Raw genomic sequence first — 26,117 nt, forward strand, 5'->3', positions numbered from 1 at the left:
ACCGAAATCTGAAATAGAACTTCTACTAAGAGGTGTTAGTGAAATCCAGAATCACTAAAATTTGCCAAGAAATGAGGGATAAAGATTGTTAAGGGAGACATCTTTACAAGATTCAGAATATTGTTGGGTTAGTATGAGTGAAGTAGGAAAACAGGGGAAAAAAGGGAGAAAATAGGAGAAAAGAAATCGTTTTCACAAGATTGAGGTTAGAACACACAATTCTTAACTCTTACTAGGTAAACAAAATCAGGAATGTGCAGATATTATAATAAAATGCAAACAGTTGACCAAGTATTGCTGCACTGTAAAAGTTATAGATAACTTTGGAAACAACTCCAAGATAATTAGAATTCATTGGGGGTAACACGCTTCACGCTGAGGAACTTATTAAGGTACGAAACTATGAATTCCCGAATTCATAAGAGTGCATTGCAGTATTTACACCTGACAGTGCTGAATCCAGTAATGTGAAAAGTGAAGTGACTTTTTTTCGTCCTACATATTTTGCATCACACTCCAGTCCAGTTGGTGGCGGTAATGCACCTTACGTTAGTGTGTCAACCACCATAATAATAATGAAGAAAACGAAAAGAATAAAGAAAAAAGGCGTTAATCTCGCGCGTTCTCGCGAGACTACTGCTGACTGCCATATTAGTTTGTGACATATTCGTCGTAAACACTGGGCGAGCAGAGGTGTGGTTGATATGCTACTGTGAATCTGTGGATGTATTGCAAGGCGAATCCGAAAAAATTGCCGAGCGTAAGGAGCCGGTAGTCCACTGTTTTACTTTTCGTCCCGGGAAAGGACTTCACGTATCTGCCAAAGGAACAGTCGGCGGGTAAGTGACGAAGGAGTGAAATCCTAGATTTGTGTGTCGATAAGTCAGTGTTGCTCTCGAGTAAGATTTAATCAAGGCCCATGTTTGTTTAAGTGTGTGCGTATTTTAGCGTTGTTGGTGAAAATTACAAATTGTATGTTTAAGCTTGGATATAGTGTACGCTGGTGTCAACAGCTTCGCTTTTGCCACTCTCGGTATTCACACATACGGGGGAAATGTTGAACACATACACTTGATTCTTCTCAATCTTATCAAAAAATGTGTCTCTCTTTTTTGAAGTTTGTTGTACGTTTGTTTTCCAGTCGTAACCACAGTACACCGCTGTCTGCCTCGAGTGTGTTGACACGTGTACCGGTTCATTTTTTTTATGTTTGTTGAAATCTAGAATACACCGTGCCAAAGGTTGTATGTTGGTACGTAACAAGTTCGATGGACTTTGATCTGTGGTTGAATTTCTGTAAAGAATGCGGTTACTTTTGTTTTTCCTGACCACTGAATATCCCAAATGCTTTTTTTGGCATTATGTCAAAATCAAGACCTTTATTACAGTGTGGGTTATTGGTCACTGCCAAGTGACACTTAATGCCGACTGACATACAGCATCCAAATATGGCAAGGAGCTGATTAACATTTGTATTTTTTGGTGTGTTTCCTAAATACACCTTGGTAAGGACATGGGTGCAGAGTTAAGTCGAGATGCCCAACTCAAATTTAATGCCACTCGTTAAAACTGTCAGAGAAAACGTACATTTTTAACATCAGAAGTGTAGTGGCTTTATCAAATGGTAAAATATCAGGCATATAGACAGTAGTCCGTGCTGTCTCTTGAGCAAGTACGGGATATACTTTGAAAATAATAGTTTTACGGGTAAATGGCACGGCGACATTATCCAAGTTTAGTTTGTGAGTATGTAGACTGAACAACTCATTTTACAGCGGCGGTAATATCCTTTTGTTTTGAGATTCTTTTTGTTATTAATTTAATTTTGGGAAATGCAGCTTCAAACTAATGCATTGCCGAAGTTTTTGTTTCCCAAAAATCCAGACATTTGATTTTAAGAAATTTCGTTGCAAAAATTTGTCTTCAGTTCCCTCTAGTTTTTCTCTTTTGGAAATCGTCTTCAAAACTGATTACTATTATTTTTTTTTTCTTTCTGTCAAACTCTGACGCGAATACACTCAGTAGTCTATTGCTGCCATCTGCAGGGTGGAGTTTCACTACTTTTATTTAAGTAAACTAATTCTTTGGCTTTATTAAGTACTGAATAAAGTTTTACATTTTATTTATATAATTTTTTTCTTATGCCTTATTGAATATTGCAGTTTAAAACTTATGCTCACTTTTATTATTTTAGTCGTAACAGTAAGCCACTCAAAGGTAAGTCCCCTTTTTCCAACTAAATTTCAAATGAGAGCTCTTCTTCTGGAATGCAGATTTAGGTTTTTTATATAATACAGGGCCGTACTGACTTCTTACTTTGTGACACTGACATTTAATGCATCTTCAAATATAGTTGGTGTTGGTACTTATTTAACCCACAATATATTTTCAGCTAGGTGATGATGTCCCTTTTTAAACAAAATAAATATTTAGATATGTTTCTAACTTGATTATACAGTATCTCCATTCTTATTAGTGTTTAAGAGCGTTTTCTTTGAAAATCCCATTTTAGTTGGTCATTCTTATCCATGGGCACAGAGATAGATAGAACTTTGTTTGTCTCAAGGGGCAAATTTGGCTTTTCACAAAAGCTTTTAAAAAATAAATACATAAATAGGTAAATAACTAACTAAATAAATATAGATACACACACACTTTGATCTGAATACACAGCAGAATGACTATAAAACAAGTAAATTAAAAAGAGAGAAAACTTCTGACTTCGCTGTCACAGTGAGCCATTATGCAGATATATTGCTGTTGGTATAAAGGAGCCCCAGCAGAAGTTTTGATACACTTCTGAATAATTTGTTGGCTGAAAGTGCACAGTGTTAGTGTGTCACAGTGAGGATGTGCAGTATTGTTCATAATGGCACTCAGTTTTGTTTTAATACCCTCCTTCACTACTACCTCTAGGTGGTCCAGAGTGTGTCCTATAACTGAGCTTGCCCTTTTAATTAACTTGTTGATTTGGCGAGCCTCTCTTAAAGTGCTGTTACCAGCCCAGCACACCACAATGTATAAAATTGCACTGGCTTTTACAGATTAATGGCGAAAGTCAATAACCAGCTCCTTAGTTTTGCTGATTTGACGATGCAGACAGTTCTCTTTGCACCAAGAAACAAAGTTCACCAATCTGACTCCTATACTTTGTCTCATCCCCTTTGTCAGTACACTCCATAAGTACAGAATCATCTGAGAATTTCTGCAAGTGACATGACCTGGTGTTATATTTGTATTTGGAGGTGTAAGGAGAAAAGGAGACAGTAGTGTCCCTTGTGGAGTTCCAGTGTTGCTTACATCTGTATCAGAAACATAGTTCTTGAGTCTCACAAACTGTAATTTGCCTGGTAGTCCATTACCCAATACATTGTAGGCTCATCCACCTGCATATCTCTGAGTTTACCCCTTAACCAGGGATGGCTGGAGAAATCAAAAGACATAATCCTCACAGTGTTGCCGGTTTTGTCCAGGTGAGAATAAGCCTTGTGGAGCAGATGGATAATTGCATCCACTATTCCAGTCTTTGTCCGATAAGCAAACTACAATGGGTCCAGGTGGTTTACCACAAGAGGGTTCTTGTACAATAGTCCAAGACCAGTCTGTCAAAGGCCTTTGCTATGTGAGACATAATGTTCAGTGGCACTTAACATCTCACGGGCCATTGTGTGCTTAGTGGACAGCTGGCTTAAACCTGATAACACCTGACACTGTTTTAATGCTGGACTGACTTGCAAATGCATAATTTGCTCTTTTATCTGTTTCCTGAATTAATTTGTATGTTGAAATCCAGAACATATTTTTCTATTACTTTAACAATAAAGCATATTACCATGTGTTTTGTTTCAATGGAAAAAGCTATTCCAAATTCTGAGGCTAAGAAAGGTGCAAAATAGGTCCACATAATCATACTTTTTTACTTTGCACCTCATTGAGAGGCTAAATGATTGTCTTTACTTCAGTTGAAGAGACAGTGAATCTTAAAGTTTCATTGAATTTCATTATCATAATATTACATGTTGTTAAACAGCAGTAGACTAAATACATTAATATTTAGTCACAGATAACAGATGTTACGTCTGCGATTACTCCTTCCCTACCTTCCCTAGTCTTAGTCTGATGTCTTCTGACAGAAATTTTTTGTAGCAAACATTCTTCAATTTTCTAGCCCACAGAAACAAAAAGTATGCATTAAAATGTACAAATGTATCTGATGATTATTTTTTTAGATTAGTTGAATTGTTAAAAAAAAATATTTGCAATTAAGAATGAAGTGGAACTTTTCACCAGATAAACAGGTTTGTATAACATTTTCAGAAATGTATTTAAAAAAATTAACTAATTGTGGATATTTTAAACAAACTTTAGTTTTTTTATGTAACATTTCTATAATAATACATTGAAAATAAATAGAAATAAAAAACTTTGTAGCCTTCACTCCTGGTTGTTTTTTTTTTGTAAATCTGCAGTAAAGGTTTGAAAGTAGTTCAGCACAATAATCACCATTGTCAGAGTAAAGTGGTCCCAAACTCTGGAAGTCTTAGATCGCACTCGTCTTTTTTGGCACTTGCTTACTATCTGCCTTTTTTCAGATATGTTCAAAACTCAATAAAGAAGTGACACAATTGCGCAGCACAACATACCGCGCTTAATGACATAATTAACTAGTAAGTGAAAGTTATTGTTGCAAACATTTTTAACAACCAGTTGTTATTGATTACGATGATTAGTTTTTGCAGCCTTTCAGCCCTACGGATATGTTACCTATTTTTTGTTTAAGGAATTGACCAGGGACACGCTAACATTTACAAAGAAATGTACATTCCTTCATCACTGTAGTTGCATTGTTACACTTAACAGAAAAAGCAAACATCTTGTTTGTTTTGATTGTTAATTATTGTGCATTTAATTATGTGGAACATTATGATATTTCGATAGTAGGTTAGCTGTGTTTGGTGTAAATAATACATACACAAATAATACACAGCATGATGCTGCCACCGCCATGCTTCACTGTAGGGACTATATTGGACGAGTGATGAGCAGACATTTCCACCCTTCATTTGGGGGGAAAAAAAGTGCGTCTTATGGAGCGAAAAATAAAGTAATCAAGATTGTGATAACAGCTGCCATGTTATTCTAATTGTGAAAAGTGGTGATTACTGTTATACTAGCAAAATACCCGCGCTTTGCAGCGGCGAAGTACTGCCCTAAAAGTTTTATTAAGAAGAAAATTAAACCTTTTTAAACTGAAGGAAAATATACCAATAATTATTTGTTAAGGATCTCTTTGTATACCACATTTTGAGTTCGGCCCTCCGGTTATAATTTGAACAAGCTGTGTGCTGAGCTTACTCTTAAGCATGCAATGTACAGTTGGCCATGTGAAAAGCAATCTTGTCTCAAATCTCACAGCTTGGATTGCTGCTTTAATAATCGGTTTGAGTTTCATGGTTTGTTTCAATTACGACAGTATTTGTAGGACTCGTGTTGAAGTGACATTCAGCATCTGTCAAATGTTGTAAGTATACAGCCAGTTTCATTGATAACTTCACATCCAGCTTTTGAGAGTTTAAACATTCATAAACATCAAAGTGTCCACTACTGAAATCATCACCTGTGAATCTAAGATGTTTAAGAGGCATTGGCGGTTGTCCAAAGGTGTAAAATATTTGGCCATTTCGGTACACTTGAAAGCGATAACCAAACAATTTAGCGGCAGCCATCAACTCACATGCAGATGCATAGGTGAATCTTATAGTGCTCCTGTGTAGTATAATTATCTCCTGTACCATCAGTCCACACCTTGAACCTGTCCCAGTCATTCAATACATAAGACGTAATGTTCCTCCAGATATCAAGAGTGAACCTGATATGGCCGTGCAATATGTACCAAAGAGAATGGAAAAGGTAGGTGCCATCTCCGGGCATGAAAATCACTCGGTAAATGACAGTTGTTTGATCGATGATGATCACCTTGATAGACATGTTAATGCGGGTACGGTTGGAATGATAAAGGAAATGGGTATCTGAACAATGTACAGTAAGTCTAAAATACCTACACAATAACTATAATCGTAATAAATGAACAATAAAACAGCGGAGAAGCCGTGGATTAAATAAAAAGGCTGTAGTTATCAGCAGGGAGGCGTGAATCCCGTAGCGAAGCAAGGAAGGGAATGTAGAGGCTGGAGTGACGGACTGCCTTATATAGGAAGGCAGCCAACAACGTGGGAGGCGTTGGGATGAGGGACCCAATGCCGCCTCACACGGTGACCGAGCTGCAGGCTATGGACGTATATATGTACGTAAGTAGGATTCAGTTAGCGTTGGGAACCCGCGTACCAAATTTCTTGAAGTTGGGCCCATAAGTAACAAAGACTGTTGAAAAGTTCAATATGGCGGCCGACAGTGGCATCATTCCACCGAATTAAGTACCAAATTTCAGCCTTCTACCTATATGGGAAGTTGGAGAATTAGTGACGTTGGAAAATTCAATATGGCGGCTGACAGTGGCGTCATACCACTGAAAAAAGTATGTACATCGGTTTCAGTTAGCGCAGGGAAGCAGGAAGCAAATTTCATGAAGATGGGGCCATGAATAAGAAAGTTCAACATGGCGGACATTGTCGACCGTTATGACCGTTGCGTGTAGAATTACGAAATGAAACCTTCTTAACTTTTTTAAGTAAGCTGTAAGGAAGAAGCCTGCCAAATTTCAGCCTTCTACCTACAAGGGAAGTTGGAGAATTAGTGATGAGTCAGTGAGTCAGTCAGTCAGTGAGGGCTTTGCCTTTTATTAGTATAGATTTAGTAATCCCTCTCAGTAAAGAGAGCAAGTTTTCCCAGTTACAGATAGGTTTAAACAGCAAATGAATGTTGTATTTTGCAAATATGATTAAAAATGCATGAATGAATTTTTAGGAGTCTGTTCCCTAACAACATAATTTAAAAGATGTGATTTTTTTTTTTTTCCTGTACACGCAGCAGCCTTCATAAAAATGAGAAGTATAAGGAACATTGACCCTAAATTGCATGGTGCTTATTTAAATGTTTTAGCAAAATGAATATGTTTTCAGTACTGATGTTGAGCACAGATGCTTATCTACACAAACATACAATGTATACAGCCATCAAAAATTCAGCCACATTGTCCAGTATGTGAATAAAAGCTAGGCAAGCAGCAACATGCCCTAGTAACACTATGGTCCACGACACAGATAACAATTACCTGTTTAAACTATAACATATGTCTGTCTCCAGCAGGCTATCAAAAGCAAAGTCAGATAATCCAAGTAATTGTGTTTTATTTATCAAAAAAACAAGTTTCTTGTTAAAACTATGTGCAACAAAGGACTCTCTATTATGCGATGAGATGTGATCTGAAAGAAAGACAGAGAAACACTTTCACTTCCTGCGACACGATCAAGTCACATCATACTAACATCTGTTGGAAGCATGTTCAGTGCAGTGTATCAAAAGTCTTCTTTAAATAATCCATTAAAACAAGTGAATTAGTGAAGGTTAAAATCCATTAGTAAAAAAACAAGTCTTTTAAAAACAACGCAAACAAGGTTAAAACAATGGCTGGAAGCAGTCTCTTAAAATGCAAAGCATGGTGCCTTCTTCTTTCTACCTGGCGACTCCCCTGCTTCTTCCATCGGGCTTTGCAACAGGGGAGTCACCCTAGCTGCAGGTGCAGCTGCCTTCCACACTGGTCCGGTAGCCCTCCGATCCCTGGCTACATCGGGCTCCATCCGGACCGAGACTTGGGTTCTTTCTCCAGCGGCCAGGGTGCTCACACTTGTGCTAAACCAGCCCAAAACCTCCATAACTGCCGCTGCCTTTAGATGGCCAGTCGTCTTCAATACCGGTCACTCCAGCTCTGTGATCGTTCAGCTGGAGCAACCCATTTCTTCATCATCACGAATTCCCCAGAAAAGATTGGCCACACGTACCACGCCCCCTCGCTAAGCAGCAAGTGTGCCAATTATTTATTTAAAAAGTGGCCTTTTTGACTTGCGCTGTGGACCCACTACACCACACTGTTCAGTCGTTGTACGAGAAAAAAAAACAGTGTGCGATGAAGCCTTGTGGATATGGTTTCTTCAGGAATGTCAAAGAGGTACAGTACATACCTTAGAAATATTTTTCTACATGAAAATGGGTATGCGTCAGATTAACCAGCCAAAACAGCAACCGGGCATGGGTCTAGTCATGAGGTGGCCGGTTAAGAGGGATTGTACTGTACTACAATTCGAAGATGTCCGACAACAGAGTACAGATCATATTCGTGCAAACGGAAATTATTACTAGGGGAAATAACGGAATAGCAAAAAGATCAAATATATGATATAGGTGATATGTCAGAAGACTTGTAGATCGTCTAATTCGTGTTGCCATCAGGGAAAAGTACCATACGCTATGAGAATCAATTACAATTACGACAAGTTTAATTTCGAAAAAACCACAAATTGGTCGGGTGTATATTTATGATCATGGAGAAACGATGCAACATAAATGCGAAAGAGTTAAACGATCTGACGTAATAGTAATTATACAGTAATTAATGGATACAAATCCATACATCCAAAAGTATCGCACTTAACATGAAAGTTATCAACAAAACATGGACAAAGTAGTTATCTTGGATGTCTGAATCTGAAAGATCAGTCACATTTATAATAAACCCACATGTGAGGAATTGTCAGCGATACTTTCAAAAAATGGAGATATCAAAGACAGAGTAGATATTCGTGTATATACAAAGGCAAAGCATGATTCATCTTGTATGTCAAATACATCGCCACATGCTGACCCTGTACTCTTTTTTCCTTTGCTTTTCCCAGATGGCGAAACAGGATGGTCATACAATATGATACAAACACATTCAGAAAAACAAATAACACTCACATAATATTTCGGCTAAAAGTCGCACCAAATCGTCTCTTGTTTATTAAATTGAATCACGCTAAACTTAGAACGGAACATATGCAAGGTCTCATTGATCACGTTCACAATTCAAATATCAATAGGTCTGACCAATTCAAAATAGGTAAAGCAATCCTGTTACCACCATCATCATCATTGTTGTATCATGATGCAGCCAGAACTATCAGTCGGCCAGATTTCTTTAGTACAATGATGTGCAATCTACAATCGCTAGAAATCCGCAGCTTCTTGAGAACAATGCTGCCGGCTACATCGGCTCTGGATATTCCCACTTTTGTAAGTAGATTGTTTTATCAGAAAGTCTTAGTTATATTGAATGAACTCGAAACGGGAATATGCCATTCGTATTAAAACGTTCACACTTTCCTGTGAGTGGCTTTTGCAATGACAATTAACAAGTCACAAGGACAAACATTTGAAAATGTCAGTTTATTTAAAAGAGACAAAGGAACGATATTCACTCACGGCCAGTTATACGTTGCATTATCACACTGTAAGACACTAAGTTCTAAACTAAAAACTGAACATAATGCGTATGTAACAATTCGCATTAAAAAAATACACACTTTAAATTGTATTTCCACAGGACCAAACCCGGGGGTTGGTGAGTGAAGCTTTGGAATTAGTTCAGAAACAGATTTTTGTATGCTTCGAGAGTGATATAATCATACCTGTCAAAAGAATGGAAGATTTGTGTTCATTCCCTGTAATGGGAACTTCTTCAGATGTTTGTCAGTCTTGGCATACATCCATTTTCTAACCAGCATGAACAAGTCATTGTCATGGGCTGAGGTGTCAAGGAGGGGGTCTTGGTTGTTCACCCTGCTCTCATTCACAACTAAGCATATCGGATGGTGGGATCTCGAAGACCTGTCAGTGCTAACAATAGTTGTAGTAAGAAAACTTTGAGAGCAAGATTTAGACAAAGTGGGTGTTTGGCTTTCTTACATTGGTTGCTCCATTTGTTAGTACCAAAATAAAATATATCTAGTGTTTCAGTGCTTTGAAGAACAAGGCACATACATCTCCTTATAAATATGACATATACTGTGTTAACAGAGACATATACACTCATCTGCCACTTTATTAGGTACACCTGTTCATCTACTTGTTAACACAAATATCTAATCAGACTATCACATGGCAGCAACACAGTGCATTTAGGCATGTAGCCATTGTCAAGATGACCTGCTAAAGTTCAAACAGAACATCAGAATGGAGAAGAAAGGTGATTTAAGTGACTTTGAACGTGGCATGGCTGTTGGTGCCAGACAGGCTGGTCTGAGTATTTCAGAAACTGCCGATCTTCTGGGATTTCCATGCACAGCAGTCTCTAGGGTTTAGAGAGAACAGTCTGAAACAGGGAAAATATGCAGTGAGTTGCTGATCTCTGTGTGAAAATTCCTTCTTGAGGTCAGAGGGGAATGGCCAGACTTTTTCGAGCTGATAGAAAGGCAACAGTAACTTAAATAACCACTTGTTACACCGGAGATCTGCAGAGGAGCATCTTTGAACGTGCAACACTTCGAACCTTTAAGCAGATGGGCCACATCAGCAGGAGACCAACCTGGGTCAGCTAAGAACAGGCAACTGAGGCTATAGTTTGCACAGTCTCACCAAAATTGGACAATAGAAGATTAAACAAAAATGTTGCCTGGTCTGAGGAGTCTTGATTTCTGCTGCATCATTCTGCTGCTGGGGTCAGAATTTGGCAACAACACCATGAAAGCATGGACCTAGTGCTGGGCGGTATGACCGAAATTTTATATCACAGTATTTTTTCAAAATTATACCAGTTTCACGGTATTAACTGTATTTTTTTCCTATGAATGAGTGGATGTTAACCAGATTTTCCACTGCAGTAGACTGGCTAAGAATAACCTATTACACTGTCATGAGAATTGTACAAAAAACATTTTAATGTGCACAAAAGTATTAATACAAGTTTGCATGGCCCCATAAATTAATAGTTTTTAAGGAGGGGGGCACTAATGAAGAGAAGGAATTGCATTGCTTGACAGTTGCAGTCAAAATATAGAACCTTTTTATTGAACAAATTTTGCAAACAACTTAAACTCAAATTTTGACAACATATTGGCAACCATCCAAAGAGGCATTTAGACTTAGTAAAATATCCAAAAGTGCTTGTCAAAAGTTGTATTGCGCTGAACATGTCTTAGAAAAGGAATAAATAGTAAATATTTTTTGTAAACCAACTACACTTTCTGTTTATGTTAACAATCTCTGTTCACTGACACGTTAAAGTGACTTTTTAAACAACTTTACCATCATTAAACTGTAAAATATTTAAACTAATAAATGATAATAAAATAAATAGTAGTGCAACCTTCAGTAATAATAATATTACTTCAAAACGAGATTGCACGACCACAAGAGAGTTGATTGGGGTGAGCCGCACCCGATCGTTCTCTATTGCTTCATTGGCTTACTGCGGCATGTGAATAAGGCGCTGCTCCCATGGAAATGTATATTTATGGGCCGGCAGGATAGGGGGAAGCAAAACAGAAAAGATAGAACACAAGGAGGTTAAAGAAGGGAAAAGGCAGTCATAGGAGACGATACAGACACCAGGAAGGTGAAGGCAGCACGAGCTGGGGCTCCTTGAGGGAGAACAGGCTGAGGTGATCTAGGGGCTATTTCATCCCACAGACTAAGCGTGTAGAGTGGGGCGAGTGAAATATAAGACCTCCCAGTGGATCTGAGGAGCGACTGAGTGAGCGCGAAGGAAGACGGGAGGTGTGCCGACCTCGGACGGTCTGGCTGCGCAGTATGGCGGCAGCCAAGACGGGAGTTGGCAGAAAGCAGTTTGTGCCAGCAACGCCCGTAAAGGATGAGCCATGAAGAAAGAAGGTGGTGTGCTGCGATCAGGCGAGGAGAGAGACCGCATTTAAACATCTATTTTAAAAGATTTATTTAATATGGATTTTATCCCCACGTTTCACTGGTTTTATGGATTTGCTATTTATTTGGGTACTGTATTTTTCTGAACACTGCACAATAGACACTTTTGGTTTTACTTTTGACTTTTTTTAACAAAATCACTTGAGCACTATCCTCTATCCCCTGGCTTCAGTGAGATTTCTCAGCTCATCTCGGTCATAACTATCAACGGTGTTGGTTCAACAGACTCCCAAGTGGGAAGAGGGAGTCTGTAGGGGACCGGCATCGTCGCACTATAACACAGTAACCAGGTACATTACACAGTATTGAAAAAAAAATAAAACAAGTACAACTTGGCTTGCAGTATTCTCCAGTAGTATAGAAACAGTATTCACACATTTGAACATAATGGTCCACATCCCAACTTTTAAAACCAAAGTATCTTCAGACAACAGACACTGCACCTTTTTTCGTCAAAAGTTCTTCTGTGTCATCATGTTCAACTTTATCGTCTGCTACATCTTCCGTTTAGGAATGTTATCTGTCAATTCTTACTGCTCAGTACCTCCACTAACGCATGTACTCAGTTGCATGCCTGTTTAGCAGTACAGCAGTGAAAAAGGTCCCCACTTAAACAGTTTCCTGCTGCGCCACATTCCGAATGTTGTTTAGGCTATTTAAACCGGTGTTCCGGTATAAGAAAAATCCATATCATAACAAAAATAAAAAACGATTTTTGGTATGAACCGGTATACCTCCCAGCACTATCGCATATATGTTTTCTAGAAAAGATCTTTAACAAACTGTATATGGTTCCCAGATTTTGATAAATTCATATGTGTTGTTCTCAAATCTTGCACAGTAGCTGATGAAGGGAACAACAGTGTTTGCCTTGTGTGTTTGTTTTCCAGAATACCACAAGAAACATTTGCATCTAAATATGCAGCCAGTGTAGCCTTCAAACTAATAAAATACACTTAAATAAGGTTGTTTTAAAGACTTGTACAATTTTTTACTTTACTCTTAGACACAGAAATACCTTGATTTGCTGTGGTATTTACTTTGAAACATGATAAATAATATGGATGACTTATTCATTGTTATGAGTAATTTAAAGTAATATAACAAAAGCATGGTGGCGTTATAAGAATATTCCTTAAGTTCATTGAAACCAATTGCCATATTTTCTCTTCTTTCTTATTATGCAGTGGTTCGCTTGAAGTCTAGCAGACATTTGGCACCATTGCCAGACAGATGACCAAGCATCTGGAACATCAACTCAGTGTCTGCATTTGAGGTAAAATGTGTTTTATGCCCAACTACAGCTGGGAAGCATGTGCAGTAACAAATGCTAGTGGCTTTATAGTGTGAATATCCAAACCAGATTTTATTTAGGGGTGTGCTATGCTAAACAAAGGACTCTAGTCTTGATTTAAATGCTGAGACAAATGAGGCATTATCTAAAATTGCAAGTGGGTTAAAGTTTGAGACCCTTAGTGCTAAAGATGTCCAAGTTTTAAATTAATTTGAATGTTTATTATTTTACAGAATAAAGTACACTATACAAACTTCTTCAGTCAGTACTGTAAACATGTAAACTGTAAACATTTTAAAATCTTTCGTTCATTCACCACTTCCAAGCGCCATCTTTTTTATTATTTTTGATTGGATAATCTATTAATATTGTCAGTGACCATACAGTCCAGTGGAATGACAAGAGTATAATTTTCCTTAATAAAAGCAGTTTCGACCAGTTAGTTTACCTTTCAGTCTGAGAAAACGGCCAGTGAGCGAGTCTCTTGTATCTACAGTGGATTCAGACCCCTTCACTTTCTACACATTTTATTGTGTTGCAGATTTAATTTTAAATCAATAAATGTGACAATTTTGTCTATTAGTCTACACTATAATAATGACAAAGTGAAACTTGTTCTCAGAAAGTTTTGCAAATTTATTAAAAATCAAAAACTGAAATCTTTCCTTTATGTATATGCTGTGGTACTCCAAATTGTGGTCAGGTGCATCCTGTTTGCTTTAATTATCTTTGATGTGCCTTGCAATTGATTGGAGTCCACAAGTAGCAAACTGAATAGAGTCAACTTCATTTAGAAAGACACACACTTATGTATATAATATCCCACAATTCACACTGCATGCTTGGTTAAAACCAAACCACAAAGTCCCAGGAACTGTCTTTAGATCTCAATAATCAAATTGTGCTGAGGCATAAGTGGAGGCAAGGGTATAAAACCATTTGTAAAGCTATGAGTGTTCGCAGTAGCTCAATGGCCTTGATAATTGTGAAATAATCAGGGTTTTATTGTAGAGCAGCCACTATTGAGTAAAAAGCGTTTAACAGCTAGAGCTGTGCTGATGTCTTAAAGTTTCATATCCTCATTTGAAGGCATCAGCAATGTAGGATACCATTCCAAATCATTATGTCATATGGCCATGAAACTCTTAAAAGGAGATCTGCCTCATCATACGATTCATTTTTTTTTTTTTTAAAGTTGAAATTGCTAATTACATTTACTTACTCAAACGTAACATCCTCAGTTGTTCTCTTTACGCCATCTTCTCAGCAAAAAAGCGTCTCAGCGTGCATTATAGAGAAAAGTGTACCTATCTGTGGCTTGGCTATAGTGCATATTTCCTTTTCTTCTCAAAACAGGCCATAAACCTGAGTGCTGGTTGGTTTTGCAAGCTTGTAGTATGTACAATATGCATGCAGGAAGATGGCACTGAATTAAAAAAAAAAAAATGTGAAGCATTTATATATAATGTAATCAGCTTATTTTTGACTTATTATTTCATGTACAGTACACACTACAATTGCATTCCTATTGTAGTGATCCTCTGTGTGGCTGGAGGAGCTAGAGGAGAAAGCAGGATGGCATGCATTATGGAAATAATAAAAAAGAGATTTATTCTTTAAGATTGCAATAAAGATTAAAAAAAGAATAGTGTCTTTAAGCAATGTTACAGTAAGAAGACAAATGAGCTGTAAGTGTTTACACCGCTGACTGCCACTTGTTCATTCTTATGGTCATGAAGAATGCCCAGAATGCAGCTCTAGTGTTTCATTTGGCCCTAAAGCACAAGGTCCCACAATCATGATTTGCAAACTTTTGCTCGTTTCAGTCCTGTTCATTACTCATTGACCTTTCCAACTCCCGCAACCTTCTCTGACTTCCATCATTGGTTGCAGGGAGTCTAAATGAGCTCAGCCCTCCGTTTCTTTCAGCGGTGCAATGCTGCAAATATACGTGCATATACTCTCTCCATTCAAACTTTGTGCATGACACACTAATCGGGTTGCCTCGCCTCCACTACAGTGCACTCCTGCTAACTAGCTAAGTATAGAAATCTCGAGCAACTCCTACTGCGACTATGAGTGCCTAATAAATTTCCAGAGAGGTTTGCAAGATTACAAAAAAAGCAGCAGCTGCAGTTTAGCACTTGAAGGAAATTCCTGCAAATATTTAAAGCCAATCAACAATGTGTATTTACATTCACGACATGTCTGGCCAATCAGCAATGGATGAGCATGGACCATTAGCTCACCCTTAATGACAAACCCTGATTTGTCTTTGCCAAACAGCATTTAAAGTAAGAGGAAAAAGATTCTCTGGTCTGATGAGACAAAAATCCTTCTTTTTTGGGAAGAACTCTAGACACTAACTGGCGAAGACCAGGCACTACTCATCAACTACCTGATTACCATCTCTACAGTGAAGCATGGTAGTGGCAGCATCATGAAGGTGCTTCTCAACAGCAAGGACAAAGAGACTGGTTTAGACTCGCATGAAGGGTGAATGCAGCCAAATACAGAGAGGTCATTGAAGAAAGCCTCCCCCAGAGAGCAAGTAACCTCAGACTAGAGACAGTTCACATTTCGGCACAACAGTGCTCTGAAGTATACAACCAGCCAAAATTATAACTGATATTTAAGTATACCTGCCGTAATTTTCACTTGATGCTAATGGAGTTCACTCCTGCTCTCTGCACCGATTAAAACTGACTTATGAGGATTCAAGAAGTGAATGGCTAGTTGGAAAATTGAAGCATGCAAAGCCACGCAACATATTTAAAAGTGGGGTCTTTACAAATAACACGGGAATTACTGTTAAGCCATCAGCATGTGCTAACAATCTGCAACAAGCTAGAAAATGTATGCATGGCATTACATTCAAGTGTGTTAGGTGACTAAGTTAACTGATATGAATGTTTGAGCATTTCACTTTTTTTTTTTTACTTCATCCTGCAATCAGTTATCAATTTTTTTTATTTGTTAAATATTTTTGTTAAAATGAGCCGTATTTAAAAATAACAGTGATAATAGATTGCAATTATGTGTTTAGTACACTATATTAAATATGTGCTTTTTATCAGTACTTTACAATACCTTGAAGTTAAAAACATATAACGTTATACAGTTTTCTTAAAAATAACATTTTTGAAAGTGTACACAATATAGTGGTACTCAAAAATTAACTAAAAGAGAAAAATGAATACAAAATGACCAAATATTCTTTTTTTTTTTATTTATTAATTTTATTACAATCAATACATAGCAATCAAGTTTTACAAAAAAGAATTATGCTAAGAACAGATCGATCCCCACCCTTGAGAGAAAGAGCAAGCCAAACGGTGTAAAATTTAAGGCTTGTAAAAAATACCTAAATCAACAAATTCTCTGTGCTTTATAAACTCATTTCAAAATATTACTGATTAGATCCTGCCATGTTTTGAAAAAAGTCTGCACAGATCCTCTAACTGAGTATTTGATTTTTTCCAATTTCAAATAGTATAACACATCGGTTTCCCACTGACTTAAAAGAGGAGAGTTTGGGTTCTTCCAGTTTATCAGAATAAGTCTGCGTGCCAACAGTGTAGTGAATGCAATCACAATTTGTTTGTCTTTCTCCACTTTAAGCCCCTCTGGAACAACCCCAAACACAGCTGTTAATGGGTTAGGAGGGATTGTGAGTCCAAGGCTGTCTGAGAGGTAATTAAAATTTTTTGTCCAGAATAATGTTAATTTGGTGCAGGCCCAGAACATGTGACCTAGTGAGGCTGGGGCTTGGTTGCAACGTTCGCAGGTTGGATCATGCCCTGGAAACATTTTGGAGAGTTTTAGTCGAGACAGATGTGCTCGATATATAATTTTGAGTTGTATAATTGTATGCTTTGCGCATATGGAGCTTGAGTGAATTCTCTGCATTGCTACTTTCCACTCCTTTTCTGATATATTAATTGAGAGGTCATTTTCCCAGTGTCCTCTTGGATCTTTAAAAGGAAGGGATTGTAAAAGGATTTTATATATTGTAGAGATGGAGTCTAACTCCTTGAAATTGAGCAATAATTTTTCCAGCGTGGATGAGGGTGCAAGATGAGGAAAATCTGGAAGGTTCTGTTTAACAAAGTTCCTGATTTGAAGATAGTGAAAGAAATTTGTAGCTGGAATGTTAAATTTGGACTGTAATTGTTCATAGGATGCAAAGACGTTGTCTATATAAAGATCTCTAAGCAAGTTAATTCCAAATTTTTTCCAGATATTAAAAACTGCATATGTTTGTGAGGGTTGAAAGAGGTGGTTCTTTTGCAATGACCAAATATTCTAATAAACTCATTATCGATAGTATCCTTTGAAAGGAGAAAAGCAACTCAGAAAATCAGCCAGCCCACCTGGCGAAACAAACAGCAGCATTGCACAATATTCTTTCCCTGTTTATAACCAGCGTTGAAAACCTAACCATCCCCCAGCCTCGTCCGGTATCATGGCAGTATTTTCCATCTGTTTTTAATCGTGTTTGTTTCACAAGAGGAGACTGCTACACCAGCCCTGCTCTTCTAATTATGCTCTTTACACCACCAGCCCATGGGTCAACAGTGAAATTGAAAAGGTGGAACTGGGTCCCAAAGTAATAAAGGTTGAAAAACACTAATTTAAATAACTAAGAACTTGGAAAGGAACTAATTTATTGTGTAACAGATAACAGTTAAGATATTAATTATAGTCTGAAACTGCACATAAAAAAGCAGGTATAGATAAAAACCATAATGCACGTTCAGTCTGTTGTACATTACACAGTACCACTAAGAAACTCTGTGTGGAGCAAACTTTAGTCTTGCTCTGTCCTTGAGGTTTGTGGCACAGTCTACCTCTTCGTGCACTACAGAAACTATATAGCACTCCATGGTCCCTGTTGCATGCTCAGTAGCAGATCAGCAACAGTTCACTTTCTAAACTTATACAATATTTGTATCATTTTTATTTCACTTTGGGGAGCTGCGCCTTTCCCTTCTATTTAATTAGTTCACACACCTTCAGTGTAGGTTGATGTCTTTTAAATAATATGCAATAGAGCTGTGCAATGTCTTAAAATATTCATATCATTATTTCAAAATATCAATAATTGCCTGTGCGGTTGGGGGTGTGGTTTAATTCACTCATACCTCCTGCTGTGAAGATTGGTGTTTTCATAACTAGTTCACCAAATATTTTTTAACTTTGGTACGAATTCCATGAAAGTCCAGTTCGTTCGTAAATATAAAGATGCCAGTCGCACCCTAGTGTGGACCAAAGCAACCATACTGAGGCTCTTTAAAAAGATTGGTGTTGGTGTAGCACCAAGTTACACCCTGGAGTGATTTGCATGAGGTAAGAATTTGGTTATAATCTTAAATACATGAAATACTGTGCATCATGGATGAAATTGTGCACGCTATGGTAGTCACTCTTAGGCGTTTGTTGTCAGTAATACAGAATCTTATGCACAGAATAATGAGTACAAGTACATGTGTAACACAATTCATGTAAACAATTCACTGAATAACCAGTCAATCAGAGCAAGCCAAGCACCTAATCAGGCTCATCAGTCTTTCAACACATGCAATCAGACTGCAGTTCTAAATTTACTGAAGATCGGGTCTATCAAAACACATGCTGAGGTTGTAAGAGACTAGATCTGTGATTTGACTTAATTGAGGTTATGTTCATGTGGTGGCTACTGGAAAGTAAATTTGTAACTTCATACATTTAAATGAAGCTTACGGGCTACATAAAACTGAAGTACATGCCCTTGGTATTGCTGGCTTTCTTTTCTACATGCACCCATTTCAAACGTGTCCTTTTCATAGGATAGTAGTGCATAATTTTCATTTTGTCTTCCACTTTGTTAATAATAGGTGTTTTGCTTTAGATAAGTAAACCAGATATTTAGGGAAAATAAAACTGTTCACAAACACAGTTGTTAGTGACCTTGGAGGAAAAAATTGTTTCTGCCAATGAAAGAAGCTCACAAAACAACCACTGGATGTTAATATACTTAGTTCACTAAGACTATAATGCACAGTTACTGTTCATCTGCTAAAGTTTACAGGTTACAGAGGATAAAATGGTGACTGTGGCATAGACGGATATTTAATTAAGCAGCCTTATATGGATTTATTTGGGAAAGTCTCAAAAGCCTAATTGCCTTGTTGGGCTTTAAATTAAGCACGTGAAGATAATAAATGGGTGGAATAAATCTAACCCTGCTAATTTTGGAGGATAATGTGCCTAGTTTCCAAAATCCTGTTTTTTATCATAAACTGGAAATGGTTATAAAAGAATATCAAAATTCTTCCATCTTGCAGTTTCTACTGCTGTGAACATCAAGTTCCTGTTAATTTACCATTCTTAGTGATGCCAAGTCAATATCTAGTAGACGTGGAGAAATCACCGATAGAATTGTTTGTAACATACAAAACTGAACACACTTCACTGCTGTTAGGCTGAAGAAAGATTAAGCTAACACTGGAATACTGGTCGACAGGTTCACTATACAGAGCTTTTTGTACAAAATGATCTTTGTATAACAGTTGTGAGAAGCAATTTAAAATGCTGTCAACTGAGGAAACAAAAATTGAATGCAGTTTAATGTAAAAAATGTGCAAAGTCATACATGGGCAAAAGGAATAAATACATGAGGAGGCGCACTGTCCTAAAGGAAGCAACTTTGGAAAAGCATTTAAGGATTTATGTTGACGCAGCATTTTCATCAGGTAAAAAATGCACAAGGAAGCTATTTAAAAATAGTTGTACATACATTATGCTTAGGCTATAATAATGAACTAGCGAGGCCGCATCTGGGATATCGTAGAACTCAAGGACATGTCATACTCTGTTATTCATAGAATTAAGGCAGTTTAGTCTTGATCAAAGGAGACTGTATAGAGGCCCGCTTCAGGTCTTCAGAATTTTAAAGGCATTGATAAAGTGGATCCAGCAGAATTATTTCAAATTAAGAGTGATTCACGAACTCAAGGACTCCAGTGAAGGTTAAGGGCAAGTGCATTTAGGACTGAAGCCAGAAAGATCTTGTTTATGCCAAGAGTTGTGGGATTCTGAAATAAACTACCAAGATGCATAGTTGAGGCAGAAACCTTGATAACCTTTAAGAAGTATCTGTATGAGATTTTGGGACAGCTTAGATATTATTAGCTAAATAAACAAACCCTGTTTGTCAAATGTCTAATGCTCTTACGAACATTCCAACAAAAAGGGTAACATTTGGAGAAAAACAGGCATTGTATTTAAAGAAACTGAATCTGACAAATACTGGATATTTTAGCCACACCATAATCTAAATTTCAGTTATAAGGCCTGAAATATTTCAGATTAATTTGTAGGTGAACTCACAAGACCCAAGAATATTTCTGTAACAAGTGTTTTGGAAGGTGAAGTGGAGGGAAATTTTTTAAGGCAAGAATACAAGGACTCTTAGTTACAAGAAAGCAGCTGTGATTTGTAGCATGGTGACTTTTATAATTGGTTAAATACCTCAATTAAATGGTCATTTTGAAGAAAAAACATTATTTTTAAGTATGTGTCTTCCAATGATTGTATTAACCCCTTTTTACATATAGATTCAATGTTCATTGTGTAATTATTTGATGGAAACTTTTAAACCAGACTGATTATTTTTGGTTGTTACAAGCAGTATTTTTTTTTTTGTTTTGTTGTCACATTAATTTTTACACATTCTCTTTGGAAGGTCACCGATGTCCCCAGGGATAATGCAGTCTTTGGCAGCTCTCAGTGTCTATCTATGCAGTGTTTTCTTGGTTCCATGCTTGCTGGGACCTCTCCCTTATGTTGGAGCTTTTATCTATGCAGTAAGTATTTTCTCACTCTTAATTCATGAGAATTTTTATTTGTAAGCGCTTGACAAATGAATAGCTTTGTATTCAGCTTAAGTTTTCAAGTGATTGTATTTTTGCTTTTTCATCATTGCAGTGTACGTGTGGTATCAGCCATTAGATATACTTTTAATTGTGACAAGCTTCTTTATTGAATGTAATATTCAAACAGACTGAACACGCTTAATAAGGTCTTAACAAAATGAAGGCCTTATTGATAACTTTTTCAAAAATGAACTAAGTGGTCATTAGTTTAAAATTTGAGCTGTCCCTGGCCACTTTTGACTGGAATCTTTTCTTTTGCAGTATTCCAACAACAACAATACCACAATGATATTTGACGACTTGCCTGCTATGTTTGGGAATCAGCTGCCAAAGGATGGCTTAAAAGTAGGCTATAACATTTAATCGAATTATTCACTAGAATGTTGTCATGCTAAGAGAAGAGTTGTAATTTTCCTTGCTCCTGCTAGTGTTGGTGCATTTTAGCTTTCTTAGTATAGAATAGTTTATGAAATTGTACAATAGTCATTTTTTTTAAGCTCACTAAAAGAATGAATGCATCACAATTGTTAAGTAGTGCACAGAAGAGGTAGATGAGGACTCTTCTCCATTATGTTGCTTGATCCTAGCTATCTATACCATTATTTCACTGAACTAACACAATTCTTACATTTGTGTTGAGCAAGACCTTTAGACGTGTATAGTGCAATCTGTGCCTTCTAATTTAAAATTAGATTTAAAAAATGTGCATTGCACATAACTGCAAAATTGGTTTATAGACTGTGTTCTTGAAGACTGTTGAATTTGATATTTAGTATAATACTAATTGTACATTGGGATGTTGTCCCCAGCATCTAAAAAATAATTAATTTGCATTTTCTTAAACCATCTGAAAATTTATACAGAAATATAGACAAAGTGCGAAATGCATGGTGTGATGGGATCTGTGTGCCCTCATAATAAAAGCTGTGCGATGTCTTAAAAGTCCATATCAGTATTGTGGGACCTTGCTGGAGAATAAAAGTACTGGCTTTATATAAAAAAAAACCAATGCCAGGCACCGGTTTAATATATCGTGTAATCACTATTTTTTAGATTTATTATCTCATCTAAACAGTGCAATTACATTTGTCTTTTCCCACAAGCAGTGCTTGAAGTGAAACCAAATTACTGGTAGTATTCCGTTTAATCAGGTCTTGTTCCTTGTTACTTTTATGTAAAGGTCAGTGAGTGAGGGCAGGTGCAGGGGTCTCCTCCTTGGAGGTCCAAGCACTTGTATATTAGTATTTGAAATTGGGTGGGTGGAGAGGGTCCCCAATTCAGGGACTGCTGACAAGGCCAAACAAGAATCACCATGCTGTCCCTTTCCTTGTCTTGCATCTGAATCTTACTGCATAGGTTATAGAAAATATAATACCCAACGGGTAGACTCCAGCTGCCCCGTGACCCTGCCCAGGATAAGCATGTTAGGAAAATGGATGATGAATGAAAAATATTGTACCCACAGTTTCCATCATGCAAATGAGTGCTTCAGGGGATCACATTTAAAAGGAGTGCACCTGCCAAAGTAACACAAGAATTCCAACTTGTGTGGCCACAGTGAGCGATTATTTTAAGGATAATGAGCTACTTAAAACGTCAATGAAAAGAGCGAGAAATCCTGGGCATTCGGAGTCTTTCAGTACTGCAGTGGCAGTTTACCAAAATTATATCTGCTGTGTGTGACACAGTGACCAGACTGCCTTCTCTCAACTTTCACAGTGCACTACTCCTAAACCCAGTAACATCCAACTGCAGAGAGCACAGCCAAATTTCTCCATAGTGTTTCAACCAAATGTCACCACATGTGACCGCAGTTTTTGTACAGAAGTTAAGGTCAGCAGTTAGTATGGATAGCAAAGGAGTCACTTAATGTTAGGGGTTAGTGATTTTAAGGTTAGGGTTCGGTGGTGTTAGCATGTCAATCAATTTGGTTTGTGCCGAATTATAAACTTCTATCACCAATTTGCTAGTTTAGACTTGCTCTCTTCTTCATCTTCCGGTTTGAGTGAATGCTGGCGGGACTGGTCGCCATTGCTCACCGATAACTAGACTGTTGATTTTAGCTATGACTGGTGATTTTGATGGTGATATTGCCATTATTGCTGATATCCGTGCATGGCTGTGTATGCATTAGCTTCAGCCTATCCCCATTTCGAAACTTACCTGGTTTGTTCTCTGGATGCCTGAGCTGCTTGTGGCCTCGCCTACAATCTGGACTGGTAGGATGTTCACCTAGTTTATGTTTGGTGTCTCCTGTCGCTCGCTATCCAACCTGTGACGGGCCTGCTCCAGTACTCGGCTGCTGAGCTTCTTCGATTGCGTCTCCACCAGTCTGTGCCTCTGCTGTCTGTGTTGCATTTCAACCTGGACATCACATTTCTCCCTCGTTGGAGATTTCAAATGGACACCTCGAAAGGAACTAACTCCTTCTGGTCCAGCTCTCGGCACCCTCCACGTAACACAGATTGGAATGCTGACAACAGCGTGTTGCCCAGCCTAACTCGGTTGGCTACCACTGCTGCCAAAGGCGACAGCATCACTGTCAATTTCGGTCCACTGAACATCCGCTCACTCAAGAGCAAGGGGCATCTGATCCAGTATCTCCTCATTGACAGTAAGTTGGACTTTTTTTGTTTAACTTAGACATGGCAGCAACCTCAAGACTTTTCTCAAATTAACACTAGAATTACCAGAGCCTATGAAAAAACTTGTAAATCCGTCCCACCTTAAATCGCTTCTTAAATCCCTTCATACCTCTCCGCCAGCGTCCTTTGTCCTCTAAATGTGCTGATAAAGAGGAGCTAGAAGCAGCCGGCTATTCCATCCTCCCACCAACTTAGAACGTGCACAGACTTCTCTCAGCTCATGCCTTGATTGAGTATCTGGGAGTGAAGTGGAGTTTTAGAGTGGAAATAATAGATCGTTATTTGGAACACACGCATTTCATGTCTGTTCCGTTTCTACAGTAATCTGTGTAAACACATTGTTAAAACAGAAACGTTTTTTATATTCTAGTAGTAGATGACAAAATGTAGGCATAAACTATATATTGTATGAAGCCTGAAGTCCAAATATCAAAGAAACATTTTCACAAAAGGTACAAATATAACACAACAATTGCACTTTTATTCAAAAATATAACTGCAGAAACAAAAAGCCGCCTTAACATGCGACATTGACACCAATTTATTATGACTGCCTCCGTGGCGCAATAGAATCAGTTGCCGACTGGGAATCAAAAGGTTGCGAGTTCGAACCTGCACCACTCCGTTTTGAGAAATAAACTGCTCTTAGTCTTACTATTTTAGAATAAAAGCATACATTTGATTTCAGTCTGTAACAGCCGGTGTAATTTATGATCCTTGTAAAGGTTAGCTCTGTTTTTTTTGTTTTTTTTTTTAAATTCACTTTTCATTCTCTCAGTCGCGTTCAGAATCAATCCATACAACCCCATCAGACACGGCTGTTTTCACATAAAGACGCGCTATAGCTCTGCAGTGTACCACGATGCATACTAATGAACCCCAAAGGGTTCTGACACACAAATGCTGGCGAAGCTGCCTTCTTCGTATCTCACCGTCACTTGATTTTCTTTTTATTCAGTTTTATTGAGTGTTCCTGCCAGTCCCCGCATGTTGCTGTATGCTGTTTCTTATATATACATACTGTGTGTGTGTGTGTGTGTGTGTGTGTATATATATATATATATATATATATATATACACATACATACATACATACAGTGGAACCTCGGTTTAAGAGTGTTCTGCAAGACGAGCAAAAATTTTTAATACATTTTGACTTGATAAACGAGCGATGTCTTGCAATACGAGTAGTATGGATACACTTTGTCTGCTGAGCGTTATGTGATCACAACTGAGCTGATGGTTCTTCTCTTTCTTCTTATCTCGCTCGCTCGCCCAGCGCATCTCTCTCTCTCTCTCTCTCTCTCTCTCTCTCTCTCTCTCTCTCTCATCTCACTTGCCCAGCGCGTCTCTCGCTCGTCCAGCATGTCTGTCTCTCTCTCTCCTTATCTCGCTTGCTCGCCCAGAGAGCTCTCTCTCTCTCTCTCTCTCTCCTTATCTCGCTCGCCCAGCGCATCTCTCTCACTCTCCTTATCTATCTCGCTCGCCCGTCCAGCGTGTCTCTCTCTTTCTCTCTCTCTCTGGCAATAGTCTACTGTTCTCCATCTGAGTCTGTGTGCCTCACTCATATAGTCACATCTGTTTACTACAGCATTGTGACTGTGTGTGTGTGTGTGCGCGCTGTGAAGTGCGAGTCTCCGTCTTGCTCCCCAAAACACGAAGCACGAAAGTCTCAGTACTTTAACACCAGCTTTATTCAGCTTGAGACCGCAACAGCGATGTTATTTATCGTACCAGGATCTTTATAATGTTCCTTGTATGACCCATTGACGACAGGCGCTTATAGCATGTCTGTGATCTTTTTGGATGCGCTTATACAGCGAACTGCTACAGCGCTGGGAGACTGCGATTGCTTTGGGACGCTCTTCCGCGTGTTGTCCCGTTGGGTGGAATCCCACATGAGTTTAGAAACTCACACCAGCCATGATTCTTTACGGTAAAGTGCAGGTTAATTTGTATTATGTATTTTACTTTATATTTTGTATTAATCATTTTTATATGAATAGTTTTGGGTTGTGGAATGAATCATCTGAGTTTCCATTATTTCTTATGGGGAAATTTGCTTTGATATACGAGTGCTTTGGATTGCAAGCATGTTTCCAGAACGAATTATGCTCACAAACCGAGGTTCCACTGTACTAGCAAAATAACCGCGCTTCGCAGCAGAGAAGAAGTAGTGTGTTAAAGAAGTAATGAAAAAGAAAAGGAAACATTTTTGACATTGTCATTAGTGTTGCTGTCATACAGTATATATGCCTGCCTGAATAAGTCACCCTCGCTTCGCTCTTACTTTTTTACCGCTCATTTAATCATGGCTAGTGGCAGATAAATTATAAAATGGAAGGAGGATTACACTGAGTATGGCTTTACCAAAACAATTATTGATGG

The 26,117-nt window shown here is 38.0% G+C and overlaps 1 protein-coding gene across 1 annotated transcript in view; it reads left to right on the forward strand.

Annotated features, from left to right (window-relative positions):
• Window positions 1–631: 631 nt before the first annotated feature.
• The window catches only part of rnf167 (ring finger protein 167), a 65,378-nt gene continuing 39,892 nt past the window's right edge, over window positions 632–26,117 (forward strand). The window contains exons 1-4 of the mRNA XM_039747200.1: window positions 632–839; window positions 13,062–13,150; window positions 20,895–21,015; window positions 21,346–21,429. Coding sequence (XP_039603134.1) covers window positions 20,902–21,015; window positions 21,346–21,429 — 198 coding nt within the window. The 5' untranslated portion in view covers window positions 632–839; window positions 13,062–13,150; window positions 20,895–20,901. The remainder of the gene's footprint in view (window positions 840–13,061; window positions 13,151–20,894; window positions 21,016–21,345; window positions 21,430–26,117) is intronic.

Source organism: Polypterus senegalus, chromosome 3 (assembly GCF_016835505.1).
Source record: "Polypterus senegalus isolate Bchr_013 chromosome 3, ASM1683550v1, whole genome shotgun sequence".
NCBI classification, from domain to species: Eukaryota; Metazoa; Chordata; class Cladistia; order Polypteriformes; family Polypteridae; genus Polypterus; species Polypterus senegalus.